This window comes from Ursus maritimus, unplaced genomic scaffold, assembly GCF_017311325.1.
Source record: "Ursus maritimus isolate PB19 unplaced genomic scaffold, ASM1731132v1 scaffold_4, whole genome shotgun sequence".
In the NCBI taxonomy this organism is placed as follows: domain Eukaryota; kingdom Metazoa; phylum Chordata; class Mammalia; order Carnivora; family Ursidae; genus Ursus; species Ursus maritimus.
In genome coordinates, this window is record NW_024426552.1 from 36,640,176 (window position 1) to 36,657,152 (window position 16,977).

At 34.4% G+C, this 16,977-nt stretch overlaps 1 protein-coding gene across 2 annotated transcripts in view; it reads left to right on the plus strand.

The window, feature by feature from the left end:
• CADM2 (cell adhesion molecule 2) overlaps nucleotides 1–16,977 on the plus strand; it is a 1,024,870-nt gene that overhangs the window by 854,184 nt on the left and 153,709 nt on the right. For both annotated transcript variants that reach the window (XM_008704693.2, XM_008704703.1), the window contains 2 exons: nucleotides 8,325–8,477; nucleotides 11,280–11,417. In XM_008704693.2, the coding sequence (XP_008702915.1) occupies nucleotides 8,325–8,477; nucleotides 11,280–11,417 (291 nt within the window). The remainder of the gene's footprint in view (nucleotides 1–8,324; nucleotides 8,478–11,279; nucleotides 11,418–16,977) is intronic.

A 16,977-nucleotide genomic window follows, 5' to 3' on the forward strand; every position in this document is an offset into this window, starting at 1 on the left:
GTGACATTGTTTATGTCAACATACCAATCATAAGGTCTGACAAGAGTTAAACCTTGGATCTGTGGCCTATTTAAAGATTATTAGAGCTTAATATGACTTATTTTTTCTTTCCAGTTTAGTAGGATTCAAATTTAATTAGTAGAAAAATTATTCTGGTATACCAAAACAAAGTTGACCTCACTAAAGCTTTAATTCCTTGTTCTAATTCTTACCCTTGGGGATAGTAGAGATTGAGCTGAAAAAACAGGGGCTAGCAGATTGCATGAATCAGTTTGCCTAGTGAGCATTTCTAGAGAAATCAGTAGGGGTGAAGCAGAGTAGGCAGTTAGCTTGGGTCTACGTAGGCAATGCGTAGAGAGCAGTCCTGTTGAAGAAGCTGGGGAACAGAGCAGAGTGCTGGTCTGGACAACCTTAACACAAGAAAGTCAGAATCAAGGGAAGGAGTCTATTATTAGGAAGCAGGCAACAAAATGCACTTGATATTGAATGAAAGGCCATGGGAAGCATTCTTAAGTACAACTTTCCCATAGGCAGAACTTAGTTTATTGTACTGACGCCTCTAAACTCTCTATAGGAGCCAAGTGGGGACACACCTGGGTGGTAGGGGCTTGAGCTGAAGACAAAGAGAATGAAGGCTGACACATCTATAGTTCTTGAAATCCGATCACATCAGTGATGTTAAACTTTGCAAAATTCAAGTTGCTGGCTGGACAATAAATGTATTTTTTAAAACTTCTAAATGTTTGCAGTGATTGCTTTGACTAAATCCATGGTGTAGGATGGTGTGCTTTTGGAAACTCACGCTCAACATTGATAATTTAAGTAGCCAAGAGGACACTTGAAATTACTTCTATCACCCTGATGTAGGTTGTTTCCTTAGTACTTGTCTACAAAATATAGTGAATTATAGCAATAAAATCATTCAGTATACAATATCTGTTTAATATAAAACATTTTTCTGCAATGATGTTAATATGGACAATTATAGACTATTTTATGCAAAAGGTTGACAGTCCACATATTAAATCTAATGCAATAAGTTATTAGTGGGCATCTATATGTACCCTGATATGTGTAAAGCCTCATGGGAAATATAAAGAGATATAACATAATCTTTATTTGAGGAAGTTTTAGGTAAAACAAGAACCCGGGAAAAAAGGCAAAAACAATTGGATGTTTTTTGCCGCATTTTAATAATCTCTTCAAAGTGATTACATAACAAAATATGTTTTTATTATTATTTAAGCACCACAAAGTGTGACATGAAATACTACTTGCTGGAAACTAACTTAAAGATATTTGAAAATGTTTCTGGAAAGAAGTATAGTGATCATCTATAAATAAATAACACTTAAGGAAGGAAAACTATTAATATAAATATGTACAAATTGTTAGGTTCTTAAATGAATAATGTCAGGTAAATCAAATAACATTGATGTTATGAAGTTAATTCGGTTTAAAACTAAATAACATACAACTTATTAATCATGCCAGTAACTTTTGTTAGAAATTAGTATAAAATGTAACTAAAATCCTCCAAGTAATTGCGTTGGGAATTTTTGTTTTATCCAACATGGATCCCAGATATTCATTGTGTGATTGATGAACCATTTAGAATCAATGGTATATTGGGAAAATAATTTTTATCCAGTATTAAGTATTATTTAATAGATTCTTACTCATTGGTCAGTGCTTCTTATTTGCAGCTAAGAATAAATCCTCCAGAGCTCAGCGTTTTGAGTCATTAAATCACCTCACCAGCAGGTGGCAGGCACCTAATAGCTGATGAGGTGTGACCTTGGAAGTAGCCCACTTTCCCATTAGCTCATTTTTAATCTCTGAGATGTGTGAACAATTACCTTTCATTATTTTTTTACATATACTCATTTCTTCTGTTCAATTATTCCTAGGGTAATGTTTAAAATCTTTTTTTTTTTTAAATGAGGTGTCTGAGGGGTTTTTTTGTTGTTGTTGTTGTTTTATTTTGTTAGTTATTTAGATAATGGTGGACATCCTGTGTTCGCAAAGGAAAGTTTGTGTGTGTTTGGTTTTTTTTTTTTTTTTAAAGGTTGAATTCACTTCAACTAACAATGCCACAATTCTTTATTTAGGTTCACTATATGTTTGGGACTTACCATGTGGAAAAATTAAATAACAGATTTTCTCTGATTAGCTACTGCTCTCTGTGTTCACTTGAAAACTGCAAGGTAACATGACAATAGCTTCAGAGATCGCTCATTCAGTATTTCAAATCATTTTCCAATGAACTATTACTTTGTTAAAAATCTTCTTAGCATGATGTTTCTAGCTCTTTTATGCTCAACGGTGTCTAAACGGGACACTTTTTTTCTTCTTTTTTTGGCTTCTCTCCCATGGGGAACCTGTGGAGCTATATTCAAGAGGACTTCCCAGTTCAGTTCTTTTTCACTCTGTTCTTATCATATACAGACAGAGTTTGGCTCTCGGTTTCATTTCAATAGCCATTCACTGAAGACCTCCTGTGCAGATAGTGATGGTGCAGGGCGCGGAGATGAGGAAGACAAGGATCCTGCTCACAGGGAACCCACTGAGTTATAGTATATCCCTCTTTGGACTTGTAAAGGTTTTCCTTTATTCTTTCATACTGGAAATGTTATAAAATGAACTGCAGATGACATCATAAGTATTTACAAACTTGAAAAGATAAATGCTATAGATGTACGGTTTATTTAAAATATTCAGTCCAATGAGAATTTCCTTAGGCAGCTTTTTGTTTCCTTGTTTTGGCAAGTGAATTATCAAGGAAATTCACACAGTAAATAGTCCCTTTACTAATTGTGCCAGTTTCCTGGTTCTTGGAATTATGTTTCTCAGGTTTTGTTTGTATGTATATTTATATAGTGTGTGTGTGTGTGTGTGTGTGTGTGTGTGTGTGTACACATATATTTCAAGTCTCTAAACCATATTCCTTATACTTTCACTCAATTACTATTATCTCCACCTAACATTCAGCAGACCAAGCACACATTTAAGTGATTTGCTTAGGTTCGTATGGTTAATCAATAACAGTTTACATTAAAATCCAGGTATTCTGGGGGTACCTGGGTGGTGCATTTGTTTCTTAGTTTTGGCTTAGGTCATGATCTCCGGGCTGTGATATGAAGCCCCATGTGGGGCTAGGCAGTCAGTGGGAGTCTGCTTGAGATTCTCTTCCTCTCCCTCAGCCCACACCCCTGTACTTTCTCCCCCTTCTTCCAATCTCTCTCTCTCTCTTAAATACATACATACATACATACATACATAAGTCTTCCAAAAAAAATGCAGGTATTCTGCTTTTCAGAATCTAGTTTTTAGTCACACTAGTTGTAATCATATAATAACTCAAAATATTATATGATTTGGTAAGCTAAATTGAGACATTTCAGACACTAAATTATTTAGGTTCTCATCAGGATTCTAAACTCAAAATATTTTAACATATCATTGTAGATTTATTTTAAAGGACATTACATACTACAAGAAATCATTTAGTTTTCATCATAATCGGAAGATGAAAATAAATCAGAAATTATTATCTACAGGAAATCTGACTTTATACAATTGCCTACATTTTTTTGATTCTCAAGTTATTGTCTTTAGCTTTACTCCAAGCAAATGGTCTAAATATGAAAGTTTTGTATTTGTATATATTGATTCAGTTGATTTTAGTGATGTTATACAGTTTTCACAAAATAGTCCGACCGAAAGAGAGTTCAATTCCTTTTGCTAAGATTCACTGAAAATTGTAAGCTCCGTCTGTCAGTGGGAACTGTGTTAGAAGAAATGAAATTGAACACAGGGGTAAGTAACAGGATTTACCCATATAGAATCATGGCAGAAACCTTGGGTTTTCTCTTTTGGTGACCTCTCTTTTAAGAAACAAGAAATGCATGCTAAATGTTTTTCTTGAATAAACCACAGCTTTGAAAAGTGGTTGATATAGCCTGAGGTTCTATTGGGGAAATAACGAATCTGTGTCCCACTGTTTCATCTAGCAACTGAAAAGGCATATATATATTAGTGCATGTAGGAGATAGAATATGAAATAGACATTTTAGAAAAATGTCTACTGTATCTTAATGGAGTCACAAATATAATCATAATTAGACTTGCATACATTTTATATTCAATCAAATTAGTTTCAAAAATATTTGTGTGAGTCTCCTTATAGAATTACAGTTAATAAAGAATGATAGCAGAGGGACTACAATCACTAAGTTGCATGCTATTTGAGTATCTGGGAGGACGATTTTTTTAAATATATTTAAAATCACAAAAATTTAGAATTTTCCCAAATAGTACATACTGTATTATTGCTTGCTCCTTTCACAAAGCATATAGGGAAGGTACAGCAATTAAAGAATATTTGATACTTGGGATCCCCCTCTAGCTCTGTGGCAAATGTATATAATGAATTCTAAGCTTTGATATCATGACCACTTCCCTATTTCTTCAAATCTACATACAGTTTTTTTTTTTTTAAATGAGTTTTGTTTCGATTTTTAGAGGGGGTAGGGAGAGAGAATCTCAAGCAGACACCTGGCTGAGCACAGAGACTGACACAGGGTTCGATTTCACAGCCCCGAGATCATGACCTGAGAAGAAAGCAAGAGTCAGACACTTAACCGCCTGAGCCACCCAGGCACCGCTTAACTGAGGTTTGATTGTAGATTCACACTCAGTTGTGAGAGAGAATATAGAGAGATCCCATGGACCCTCGACCCAAATAACATCTTGCAAAGATATCACGACTAGGAAACTGACAGTGATGTAGTCCACGAATCTCATTTGGGTTTCACGAATTTTACATGTGCTCGTCTGTGTGTGTGTGTGTGTGTGTGTGTGTGTGTCTTTTAGTTCTATTTGATTTTATTTCATGTGTAGTTTTATGTATCCATCACCACAGACAAAATACAAAACAGTTGCACCACCACAAGAATCTCTTGTGCTGTCCTTTTATAACCACATCCATGTCCCTCCCACTCCCTCCTACCCCTTACTATCCTTAATCCTTGGTAAACACTAATCTCTTTTCCATCTTTATCATTTTATTATTTCAAGACACTATATAAATGGACTTTATCTGTATTTATAGGGTTTTTGAGTGTATTACTTTGTATGTTTTCTTAGTAGTTGCCCTGAGTATTGAATATACACATGTGACTTACCACAGTCTACTAGTAGCAGTGGTTTACAACTTTGAGTTAAAGTGTGGAAACCTTACTTATTTTCGGTCCTTTTGCCCTGCCCACTTTGTACTTGTCTTGAGTATTCCTTCTATACTTGTTCAACATTGCATCAGTTGATGTTGTAATTTTTGTTTCAACCATCGTATAATGGAGGCAACAAAGGGGAGGGATACTCTGTATTGGATTTACTCATGTTTTTGTTCTTCCAGTTGTCCTTTCTTCCTTCCTCATGCTCCAAGATTCCTTTTTTTCTGTTTAAAGAACTTTATTTAACTTTTCAAGGCAGATCTGCTAGAGAAGTATGTTCTTAGTTTTACTTCTTAGAATACTAACATAATTAAAAAATATTAAAAAAAAATGACCAACAACTAAATGAAAAAAATCCTCAACTGCAATAGCAATCAGGGAAATGAAAATCAAACAGGAATGAGCTATCATTTCCAACCATCAGTTTGGCAAAAATTGAAGAGACTGGTAATAGCAAGTGTTAATGAGGAAGTGGGGGAAATGGTATTTTCCTACACTGTGGATGGTTCATCTGTTTTGGAGAGCAACATGGCAGTATAATTAAAATGTTAAATACACATACCCTATGATCCAAAAATGCATCTTTAGCTATCTAATATAGAGAAATATTCTCACATAAGCTCAATGAGATATTGTTACAGTACAAAAATTAGAAACCATTAATGTCCATTAAAAGCAGTATGGTTAAATATGCTGTTATAATTCTATACTGTGGGTCAGTGTAGCAATTAAAAAAAAAAGCTGTATCAATATATGTCAACATTATGAGGAAAAGCATATTAATGAAAATATATGCCATGCTACATAATATATGTTAAATACCCCCCCCCAAAAAAAGAATATATTTATTCCCTCTTGATTCCTGAAGGTTAGTTTGCCTGGATAAGAATTCACTGTTGATAGTTCTTTTCTTACAGCACTTGAATAATGTGCCATTCCCTCTGGCCTCTATAATTTCAAATAAGAAATCTGTCATTTAAATTGGTATTCTCTTATAGGTTATATGTCTTTCTCTCTGGCTGCTTTCAAGATTTTTTTTTTTTTTTTTTTGTCTTCCAGTGTAATTTTGATGTATTTTGATATAGACTTTCTTGTGTTTATCATATTTGAGATAAGTTTGTCTTACTGATTCTGTACATTTATTACTTTTGGCAAATTTGAAGTTTTGCACTATTATTTCTTCAAATACTCTTTCAGTCCCAGTCTCTTTCACCTGTTTGGTACTTGTGTGGTACCAATATTGGGTATTTGGTTATTCCCTCACAGGTCCAAGGCTCTTTTTTTTTTTCAATCTATTTTCTTTCTCTTATTCAAATTGAGTGAATTATATTGCTTTATCTTTAAGTTTATTGATTCCATCCTCTATTTCATCTCTAGTGAATTATCAAGTCAATCTAGTGAGTTTTAATTTTTGTTATTGTATTTTTGACTTCCATAATTTTCATCTGATTCCTTTTTTTAGAACTTCTTTACTGAGATTTTCTATTTTTTGTTTCAAGATAATTAGTAATTGATTGTTGAAGTATTTTTATGATGGCTTTTTAAAATTATTTGTCAGATAATTATGTTTGTTTCAACTCAGTGTTGGTGTCTATTGATTATGTTTGCTCATTCAAATTATGATTTTCCTGGCATTTGGTGTGACCAGTGGTGTTTTTATCACATCCTGGTCATTTTTGCTATTATGTTAGGAGACTCTGGATTCTATCTTAATCTTCTAGGAAGGAGTACTTCTGTTTAGGTTTAGCAAACAGGTGCTGACTTACATTTTCAGGTCATATGTTGACTAACAATTTACTTTTCAAAGCCAAAGGGTGCTATTTAGTCAGCTTGAGGTGTCTAGTTCTACTGGGGGTTGAACTGGTCTCCACTGGTGCCACTTAAGGAGGCAGAGGAGCTTCCTCAGGTCAGGCTGCCTGAATTCTCTAGTAGGGGTAAGCGGTTCTCTAGCTCATGGGAGATCACTTTAGGGGTGGGGTTCTTGTCAGAGATGGATCACCCCTCGGCCCCTACTGCCCAAGTGATCACTGTCTCTAGGCATTGAAAGGGAGTCTCCAGCCCAGTGGAGAAAGAGATTGATTGCCATGGCTATTTGTAGTCAGTGATGCTCCCACTTGATTCCCCTTGCAGGTGGCCCAGTGTCTCCCAGAGATACTGGAGGGTTCCTATTTGATATGTGATAAAAAATGAGTCTACCTAGGCCACCTGCTGTTGCTATGTTGTGGTTGGGAGAAGTCAGGCCTCAACTGCCTTTTATTATTGTCTGGGGAACCACCGTGTTATTCCTCAGGTCCTAGTGTCCCTAAACCAGTCTTCTTTCCTCTGTCTTTCGGAGTACTCCTTTCTTTGCCTTTTGCTTAACTCTGAGCTTTATAGCTGTACTTAGTAGGAAATATAATGATATTTAAACTTTTTAATATTTTTCCAAAAATGAATACAAGAAGAGCATGCTAAGAGACCTTCTGTGAAAAAAGAAAAACCCTGTGATAGAAAAGGTGGTATGAACCAAAGGATATATTGAAAGTATTTAACAGCTGGTACACTAGAGGTTCCAATCAATCAGAGCAAATTTAAACATTCAGTACCTTACAGGTGTTTTTCAGCTGAAAGCTCAGGTTTACAGGAAGTTCAACAGGTTTCTCTACTGTAGAGAATATGATTTTAATATGCTAATGTTCATTGTTGGTGTCTTGGAAGGAATACAGCAATCATAGTTTTCCCAAATTTATCTGTGCATAAAAGTGAAACCTTCTGTGTATCTTGTTTTTAGTACTAGCATTCCATGAAAGCCTGTGGAGGAAAGTCATTTTTATCACCACAAACATCTACCTCATCTGAAGTATTGTACTAGATGCAATCATTTAATTAAAAAGTTGTTTCTGAGAACATTAAGGAACACCTAATTCTACTTTGATTTTTTAAAAAAATCTGATAAAATACTTCCATATATTTAAACCTTCCTTTAAACTATATCAGGAAATAAGATTTAGATGTATAGCTAAAGACAATGTTTATTGTGTTGTGCTAAAAATATTTAACAGTACTTTTTCTAATGTTGTTATTTGCATTTTCAATATTTTCTCTTTCCAGCTTTAAGGGACAACAGGATTGAGCTGGTTCGAGCTTCCTGGCATGAATTAAGTATCAGTGTCAGTGATGTGTCTCTCTCCGATGAAGGGCAGTACACCTGTTCCTTATTTACAATGCCTGTCAAAACTTCCAAGGCCTATCTCACCGTTCTGGGTAAGTGCAAGGGACTAACACTATGAGATCACAAGCTAAAGCAACATGATTCAACAACAAATATATGTTCTGAGGATCATATTAATAGATATAGTTTAATCCCTTCTCTGCTACATTATAACAAAAGGCATTTAAAAACCCACTTAGTCACTTTCCCAATTTTAGAAATAGACCAAGGGAGGTGTAAGGATTTGTATGACTTCTCAAGGGCATGCAGCCATTTGTTTCTTAGCCAGCAACAGACACCAGGTTTCTTGATTTTCAACCAAATTCCTTTGTGTCATCTATATATTGTATATATGGTGAATCTTTTATAAAGTAATAGAATAATGAGCAGAGTGAATTCAATGTGCCTATGGGGTGGTCCTCCATTTTATTATTTAAGCCATCTGATGGGAGCCTTCTCCAATATCTTACAGCTTCCAAATATGACTTCTTTGTGTGCATTAGTGCATTTAAATGACCCTGATGTTTCTGTGTCTTATCTTTTAATATTGTAGATTTTCTAAATTCTTAAATGAAGTACATAATGTCACTCTCCATGCAACTTGTAGCTTTGTTGTGGTTTTATTTTCTAAATATTGGGCCTTTCCCCCAAAGATTAAAGTGATATAAAAAAAATTACATTCTCAGAGATTCCAAGGAGATCAAGTTGCAGCTAAGAACTCTGATTCTGCAGATGTCAGTGGCCCAATCAGCTGAAATTGCTGCAGTTCATTGAAACACACCTGTATACTGAACAAGTTAGAGGAATTTAAAAGATTGATTTTTTTTTTTTTGCCCCTAGCTTGCCTTCCTTTTTTGATAGATAAAGGCATAACATTGCATATAAAAGAACTAATGCATGCTGTTCTGTTCGGTAGGAATATTAAAGTTAATCCAGCTAGTGAATTGGTTTTGTACATACAATGTGAAATATGTTTCTTTGCAAGTCCCACTGGGACTGTTTTATAAAAATCTTCACGTTTGCCACTGTAGACAAAATATATCCACTAAAATGGAGTATTTCAAGATAACAACTGCCTAAGGTTAAAGTATTGTTCTGTAGAGAGACACCTTGAGACCCCAAGAATAGACAACTGGCTGATTTCAGTTTATTAAATGATAGTGTGGCATAGATTTAAAAAAATATGAATATGAAAGGAAAAAAAATATCCAACTGATTGGACCATGTTGACCTATCTTTATCATTATTGTTCCTGTTGTTTTTTGTATTTCTCTTATTGGTGATTTCCAACATTCTTACATTTTTTTCCCTTTCAAATTGAATAAAATACTACAATAATATTCAGTTTGCCTTTATTATTGAATAATTTTAGAAGAAACTTTAATAAACCTCTAGTGTGACAACAGAATATTATTGCCCAAGAAATGTGTAATGTTCTATTATTTAAATCACCCATGTACTGTCCCTGCATATTAGGTATCTGCTTAGTTATTAGATGATTTGGACTAGAAAAGGTACTAGTGGTTAGCATTAAACATTAAACATAATATGCATCATGCTTCCCAAAACTACTATTGCATTTTTAATACAAATAACATCAAGATATCCTTTAGAAGAATCTGAGAAGTTAATATGGTTGCAATTATTGGAAAATCTCTTATTCTAAAATGCATTTCTTGAACAAAGTACATAGAGGATAATATTATATTTTTAAGCCTTAAGAATTATGAAATCAGGAATGCAAAGTGCTATTTTAGTTAAATCACAATTTGCTAAAAAATAAAGAAATGTGCTTTGTGGATTTTTTCCCCATTGCAAACAATCTACCTTCTTAAATCCTATACTGATAAATCTTAAGATATATTGAATGGGTGTTTCTAAGATTTACAAAGAGTATTTTTGCAGGTAAAGCTTTAAAAGCTACTCTGAACTAAATGCATTTTATTTCATTTTTTTTATTATATTAAGTTAGTCACCATACTGTACATCCCTGGTTTCTGATGTAAAGTTGGATGATTCATTAGTTGCGTATAACACCCAGTGCACCATGCAATACGTGCCCTCCTTACTACCCATCACCAGCCTATCCCATTCCCCCACTCCCCTCCCCTCTGAAGCCCTCAGTTTGTAAAATGCCTCCTGGATAATACACACACACACTGCATATATACAGTAGTTCCCACCCCACCCTCATCTACTATTTCACCTTCCACAGTTGTTACCCACGATCAGCTGAGGTCTGCAAGCAGATGATCCTCCTTCTGTCTTATTGTCAGGCCAATAGTAGCCTAATGTTACATCGCAATGCTTACGTCATTCGCCTCACTTCCTCTTATCACACAGGCATTTTATCTTCTCACATCCTCACAAGAAGAGGGGTGAGTAGAGTACAATATTTTGGGGGACCACATTCACATGACTTTTATTATGGCATATTGTTATAATTGTTCCATTTAGTTATTAATTATCATTGTTAATCTTTTACTATGCCTTATTTATAAATTAAACTTTACTTTAGGTATGTATGTATAGAAGAAAAATATAGTATATATAGGGTTCTGTACTACCCACAATTTCAGGCATCCACTGGGAGTCTTGCACTGTATCTCCTGCACATAAAGGGGACTACTGAATATATATATGTATATGTCTGTGTATATAATATATACACACACAATTTTTATGTATACATTATATAGATATTTTAAGCAGTTTATTTTATTATATAACACTTTACTATTTTTGATTGAAGATATTCTTAATTAACAACCCATTTTAGTTTTGTGAAAGTAATAGTCATAAGATTGAATAAGCCCTGGAACAATTGATGTTGACACCATTTGCTTAAATTTCAGGTGTTCCTGAGAAGCCTCAAATTAGCGGATTTTCATCACCAGTAATGGAGGGAGACTTGATGCAGCTGACTTGTAAAACATCTGGTAGTAAACCTGCAGCTGATATAAGATGGTTCAAAAATGACAAAGAGATTAAAGGTAAAGAATGGGGAAAGGACCCCAAGTCAAAATTAATGTGCTGTGACTAGTATGGAGTGTTCGGTGCAGGGCATTTTACATTTTCTTTTTTAAACTACAGTCACTTTCTGATGAAGTGTAATTAAATCAGATTTATCCATTTCTTAAATTCGTTAATTCTACAAGGTATACTAACATAATCTCTGTGTGCCCCATTTTCCTCTTATGTATAACAAATCTAAAAATAATATATACCTCATGGAAAAGTTGGAGAAATAAATGAGTTAATGTATAAAAAATGCCTAGATTCATGCTTGAAAAGTAAGCACTAAGTACGTTAGATATTATTATTTCCAAAATCCTTTTATAGTATTTAGATTACAGACAGAGAAATTCCATGAATTATGTCTTCAATTTGTAGGTTTCAGGAATTATAAAGTTCTAAGAACAAAGTTGGCTAAACATCAATAAATCTGATTCCTAGTAGTTCTCACAGAGAGCAAAGAATATTCATCTTAGTAGAAATGGACAGTAGTTTATATATTAAGGATAGCTCTGCTCTTCATGCACTTACATTTAAACACATAAACACACACATAAATACTTTAGCTGGGAAATAAGTTTATAGGGGAGATGCCTAGTGAGGTTGTTTGTTTCTTCTGTTTTTTTAATTTTTCTAAACCCCACATACAGCTATCTTGGACCTGATGTCAGATGTACATTAAAATCCAACAATTGTTTATGATGATTGTTAAAAATGTTTCCTATGTACATAGTAATGATGTATTATTCTCAAGGTAACCTGCTAGGGGATAGGTTTTTGCAAACCATTCTAATTATCTTAACTTGTAATTCAAATATCTTATGTTAGATTAATAATAATTCTTACTAATGGGTATATAAGCCCAATAGAAATGATAATACAGTATAGGATTATATGATATAAATAATATAATACAAGATTGCCTCTATTACTAAGAAATTATTCATTTCTAATCCATTCAATTATTCTCTTTCCTATTTTAATTACTCTTTCTGCACATTTTTCCCCAGAGAAAGACTTTTCTGTAATTTCTCTCCAATCACCACTTTTGTTATAAATCTTCTATTAAATACATCTTATTAAACAAAATTTGGAGAAATACAAGCCCCCAAGACACAAGTTAGACATGTTGCTATGCTAAGTTAACTTTTCTTTTAGTATATAACCTGATCATATACACCACTAGGGCTCAGTAACACCCATTCTAATTCTGCCTTTGGGATGTGTTTGTTTAGGCATGTCTGGACTTGGTTAGATCTTTGCTAAATGGACCCTCTACGTTGCTTCCAGAGTTTACCATACCATGATAAGAATCTGATCCAGCCACTTTTTCTGTTTAAGCAGTTCTGATCAAAAGCCCTAACCCGTAGAATAAAATTTAAATCTGACTTCCTTGGCCTGTGAGAAAGCTCCAGTCAGTGAATTCTTACACGTCACATATCTCATTCTGTGTGAAGGTCGTGGTTTATGCTAAAATGTTCTTAAGTACTCTCCTTCAGTTGTTTTATTATCCACATTAATTCTGACGTAGTTTGTTGCTCTCAATTTCTTAGCATTTGTGTTTCGAGGGTTTGTTCATATTCTCAGGGAAGTCAGAGATTATCATACTAATACTTCATTAATATTGATTGGTTGTTTTTAACATTGTAGCCTGATGAGAAATCTATAATGTACTCATATTTTAGAATATACCTTTTTTTTTTTTTTTTGACAAATTTGGCTTCTGCTCTGAATGCCAAACAGGTTCAATTCTATCCTAGGTAAGGAGGAGATTTTTGTTTATATGTAAAAACATAAAAAGTTTGATCCTATAAACACCATACTTGAAAATCATCTAAGTCAAGACTAGAAAAAAAAATCAAAAGAAGAAAACCATATGCAGAATCAGCATATGGTTCTGTGCGCCACTCAGAAGTAGTGAGGCCGCCTTTATTTCTGCGTTCTCCGATGTGTGGCTCCCATTGAGAGAGATTATCCCTAAACTTGCATTCATCTACATAGCTTTTTTTTTTTATAACTCTTCTTTTGCATGTTGATATAGTTTGTCTTCACAATTATATGGTGAACTTCCTGAGTGCATTAAACTATTTTTATAGGTGTATATGCAAATATGCTGTGTGAGGTACTCTGCACCGAATGCACATTTCATTACTCTTGCCATCCTCTAGAAATGCTAAGTGGAAGTTCACTCTAAAATCCCTCAGCAAACACTCCTCTCTAAAAGGAACATTCCATCCTTATCTTGCACTCTTGTCTTTTCAAAGATCAAAATTTGACTTCCTATTACCATTTAACAATTTTTACTATAATATCACTTGACACTTTTTAAAAAGATAGTCCCTAGTGTAAAGCAATGGGAAAAGATAAGCTAATCAAATCAAATTAAATTCAATTGAATAAGAAATTGTTAAAATGCTTCCCAATTACTCAGAGTTCTATCATGCATGAGTGAAGATCCAAATGAAGAAAACAAGAACCTTGACCTGGAGATGTTTAAGATGTCGTTAGGGTGATAAACAAGCTACGGAGAATATATTCCTCTAAAGAGGAATTATAACTGATGTAAATCCCAGTTATTACAGTCAAGAGAAAGGATTATTTTTCTTATGTTTTAACTAAGCATTGGCCAGGTCAGCATACTGACACTGTGTTAAGTTTCAGTCTCTGTATAATGGATGTATGGACCTTCAATGTGACTTCTGACTTCAGTATGAGTCATTTTTCTGTTCGTTTTCTTTTTTCCTCCATCATTACCTAACATATGAATTTAATTTCAAAGTTTCTGGGTAAAAGTTGTTTGAAAGTCATAGCTGAGCATGTTTTCTTGGTCACAATATTTCCATATTAGATTCTGGAGCACTGGTTCTCAAACTTGAGCAGACACCATCACCTACAGTGCCTGTTAAATCTCAGATTATAGGGCCCTGACCCCAGATTTTCTGATGAAGTAGGTCTCAGCTGAACCCGAGAACATACATTGTCAGCACTGTGTCACATGTATGAGTGATGCTGATGCCCCTGTTTGGGAACCACACTGCTATAGAGAACATAAAATTACGAAGCATCAATAACTTATATAAAAGTCTTGCCTCTGTCTCTGAACTTTACAATCATCACCAGTATATGAGAAAACTAATGTTTTCCTCAAAATGCTGTTGCAAGGACTTTGTTTGAACTAATATGTAAAAAGTGTTCTCGTAGTATGAGGAATCACTAAAAACATCTTAGACATGATTATTATTACATTATTATTATTACTATTATTATTATCATTACTATCTTCAGCAAACCATGATTAATGAGTTGTACCAATCCCTGAATTAGTCCTAGAAATACAAACAAATAAAACAAAATCGTTCCTTCACATTTCGCATTTCAGGGCTCGACATATAAGATTTAACAGCTATCATAATAGATACATGATCTGGCTATAGATTTTGTACAAAAAAAAAAAAAAAAAGCAGAGAGCAGCCCTACTTTGTGGGAGAGGTAAAGACTTAATAGTTCATTGATGAATGCCGGCACTTAGTAAATAGTTGTTAAATAAATAAGCAGATCTTAAACAATGAATCTAATTCATCATAGGGGTTGTGGGTACAAGTGGGTAGTAGAACATTCTAAGGAAAGAAACCGTGTATTTGTGCAGAGTAAAAACATATTTGAAGTAACCATGGAACCTTCTGTGTGATATAGATGTGAGAGGTAAACAGGAAGGCCGGGGCCAATTAAATCTTGGAAGATCTTTTATTCCATATTAAGCATTTTTTAATTTATTCTGTAGGCACTGGTTGAGACTTTTTTTTTCTACAGGCTTTAAAGAGTAGACTGAAACATAATTTTCATCCATCCTCCCCCTCGTCCCCCCCACCATGAGTCTAACTCAGAAATCCCTTTGGTGCCTCTAGATAGCTCTGTATTCAAAACCGTAGGTGGTTTCACTGCAGCTTTTAATCTTCTGTGTAGCAAGGAAGTCTGAATATTTGCCATTTAGTGTGGGGAAAAGATGAACATCGCCTTTTTAAATTTACCAGCTCCCTGAGAACTTATATTTTATAAACTTTATAAACTTTTATAAACTTTATTAATTTTTCATTTCATGTATAAGATTATTAATTTGTTGTTTGAGCAGTTATTATCATAAAATCTTAAGATTTCTTTTCCAGCTACTAGCTTTTACATTAAGGTATTAGGCAGAATTCCATGACAACTCTCAATGACCTACATCCTTATATAATCTCGTCCCCTTGAGTGTAGGAGGGACTTGTGAGTGTAATGTATGTGATATCACTTCCTGGATCATGTTGCCTTATATGGCAAAAAGGATTTTACAGATATAATTATGTGTCCTTTTTGAGTTCATTAAGGGGAGATTGTCAAAGGCAAACCTTTTGATAAAATGAGGTGAGATCTTTGTAAAGGAATGAAGTGTCAAAGAGACATTCTCCTCTTGGCCTGGAAGAAAGAAACAGCAATGTTGTGAACTGTCTATGGGGGTCGTGTGGCAAAGAGCTGTGGGTGACCCTAGTTGCTGAAAACAGTTCCTGAGTGACAGCTAGTCCCCAAATGGGGACCTCAGACATTCAGCCTCAAGGAAATAAATTTACCAACAACCAGTGAGCTTGAAAAAGACCCTAAAACTCACGTGGGAATCATAGCTCCACCCAATACCTTGAATTCAGTGTCATGTGGTAACACTGACAAGAGGACCAGGCTAAGCCTTCTCTGGAAAGGCTTAATCCATGGAAATTGTGACACAAAAAGTGTGTGTTGCTTTAAGCCATTAAGCTTATGATAATTTGTTTTGTAACAATAACAGAAAACTGAGATCTAGAGAGGCAGAGTAATTTCTCATGGTCATACATCTGGCAAAGACTGGACTTGAGTATTCTAAGACCTAGCACTTGAGTATGGGGAGAGATCTGAAGGCTGGAAGAGTATTTAAGGGATGTTTCAGGCATGAGCTAATAAGGCACTGACCTAATGGATACAATGGAATTTTTAGTTGGAATAAAATGGATTTTTTAAAAATAGGATGGATTTGAGAGGGAAGACAAATTTCAAATGAACTTGGTGAATGATTCTGAGAGATGAAGTAAAAACAAAGGCAACAATAATATAACTTCAATGTTTGAGTGATCTGAGTAATGAACATGTGGAAATAAGAGAGGTATTAGGAAAAACTAGTCAAAAATATGTGATGTTTTTATTCAATATTTATTAAAATGTTGAAGTAATTATGTAGAATCTAAAAATTGAGCTTAGTAGGCTTTTGGAGTTAGGTGACTTATGCCTAGGAAAGGGATTTTGACCATACAAAGGTTTATCATCTCACAATGAGGGACGTTTTTAGTTTTAGCCTTTTAATATATATGCTGCCGAAGCGAGCACAGTTTTAGCCTTTTAAAATAGTCATAGCTTTTCATGTGTGCAGTACTTCCTCCCTACCCTCAGAATTATGCTACGAGGGACATGCGTATCCAGCAAAGCCTGGCTTTGTGGTGAGTCATTGAAGCTTGTCGGTACCTAATAGTATTCCCT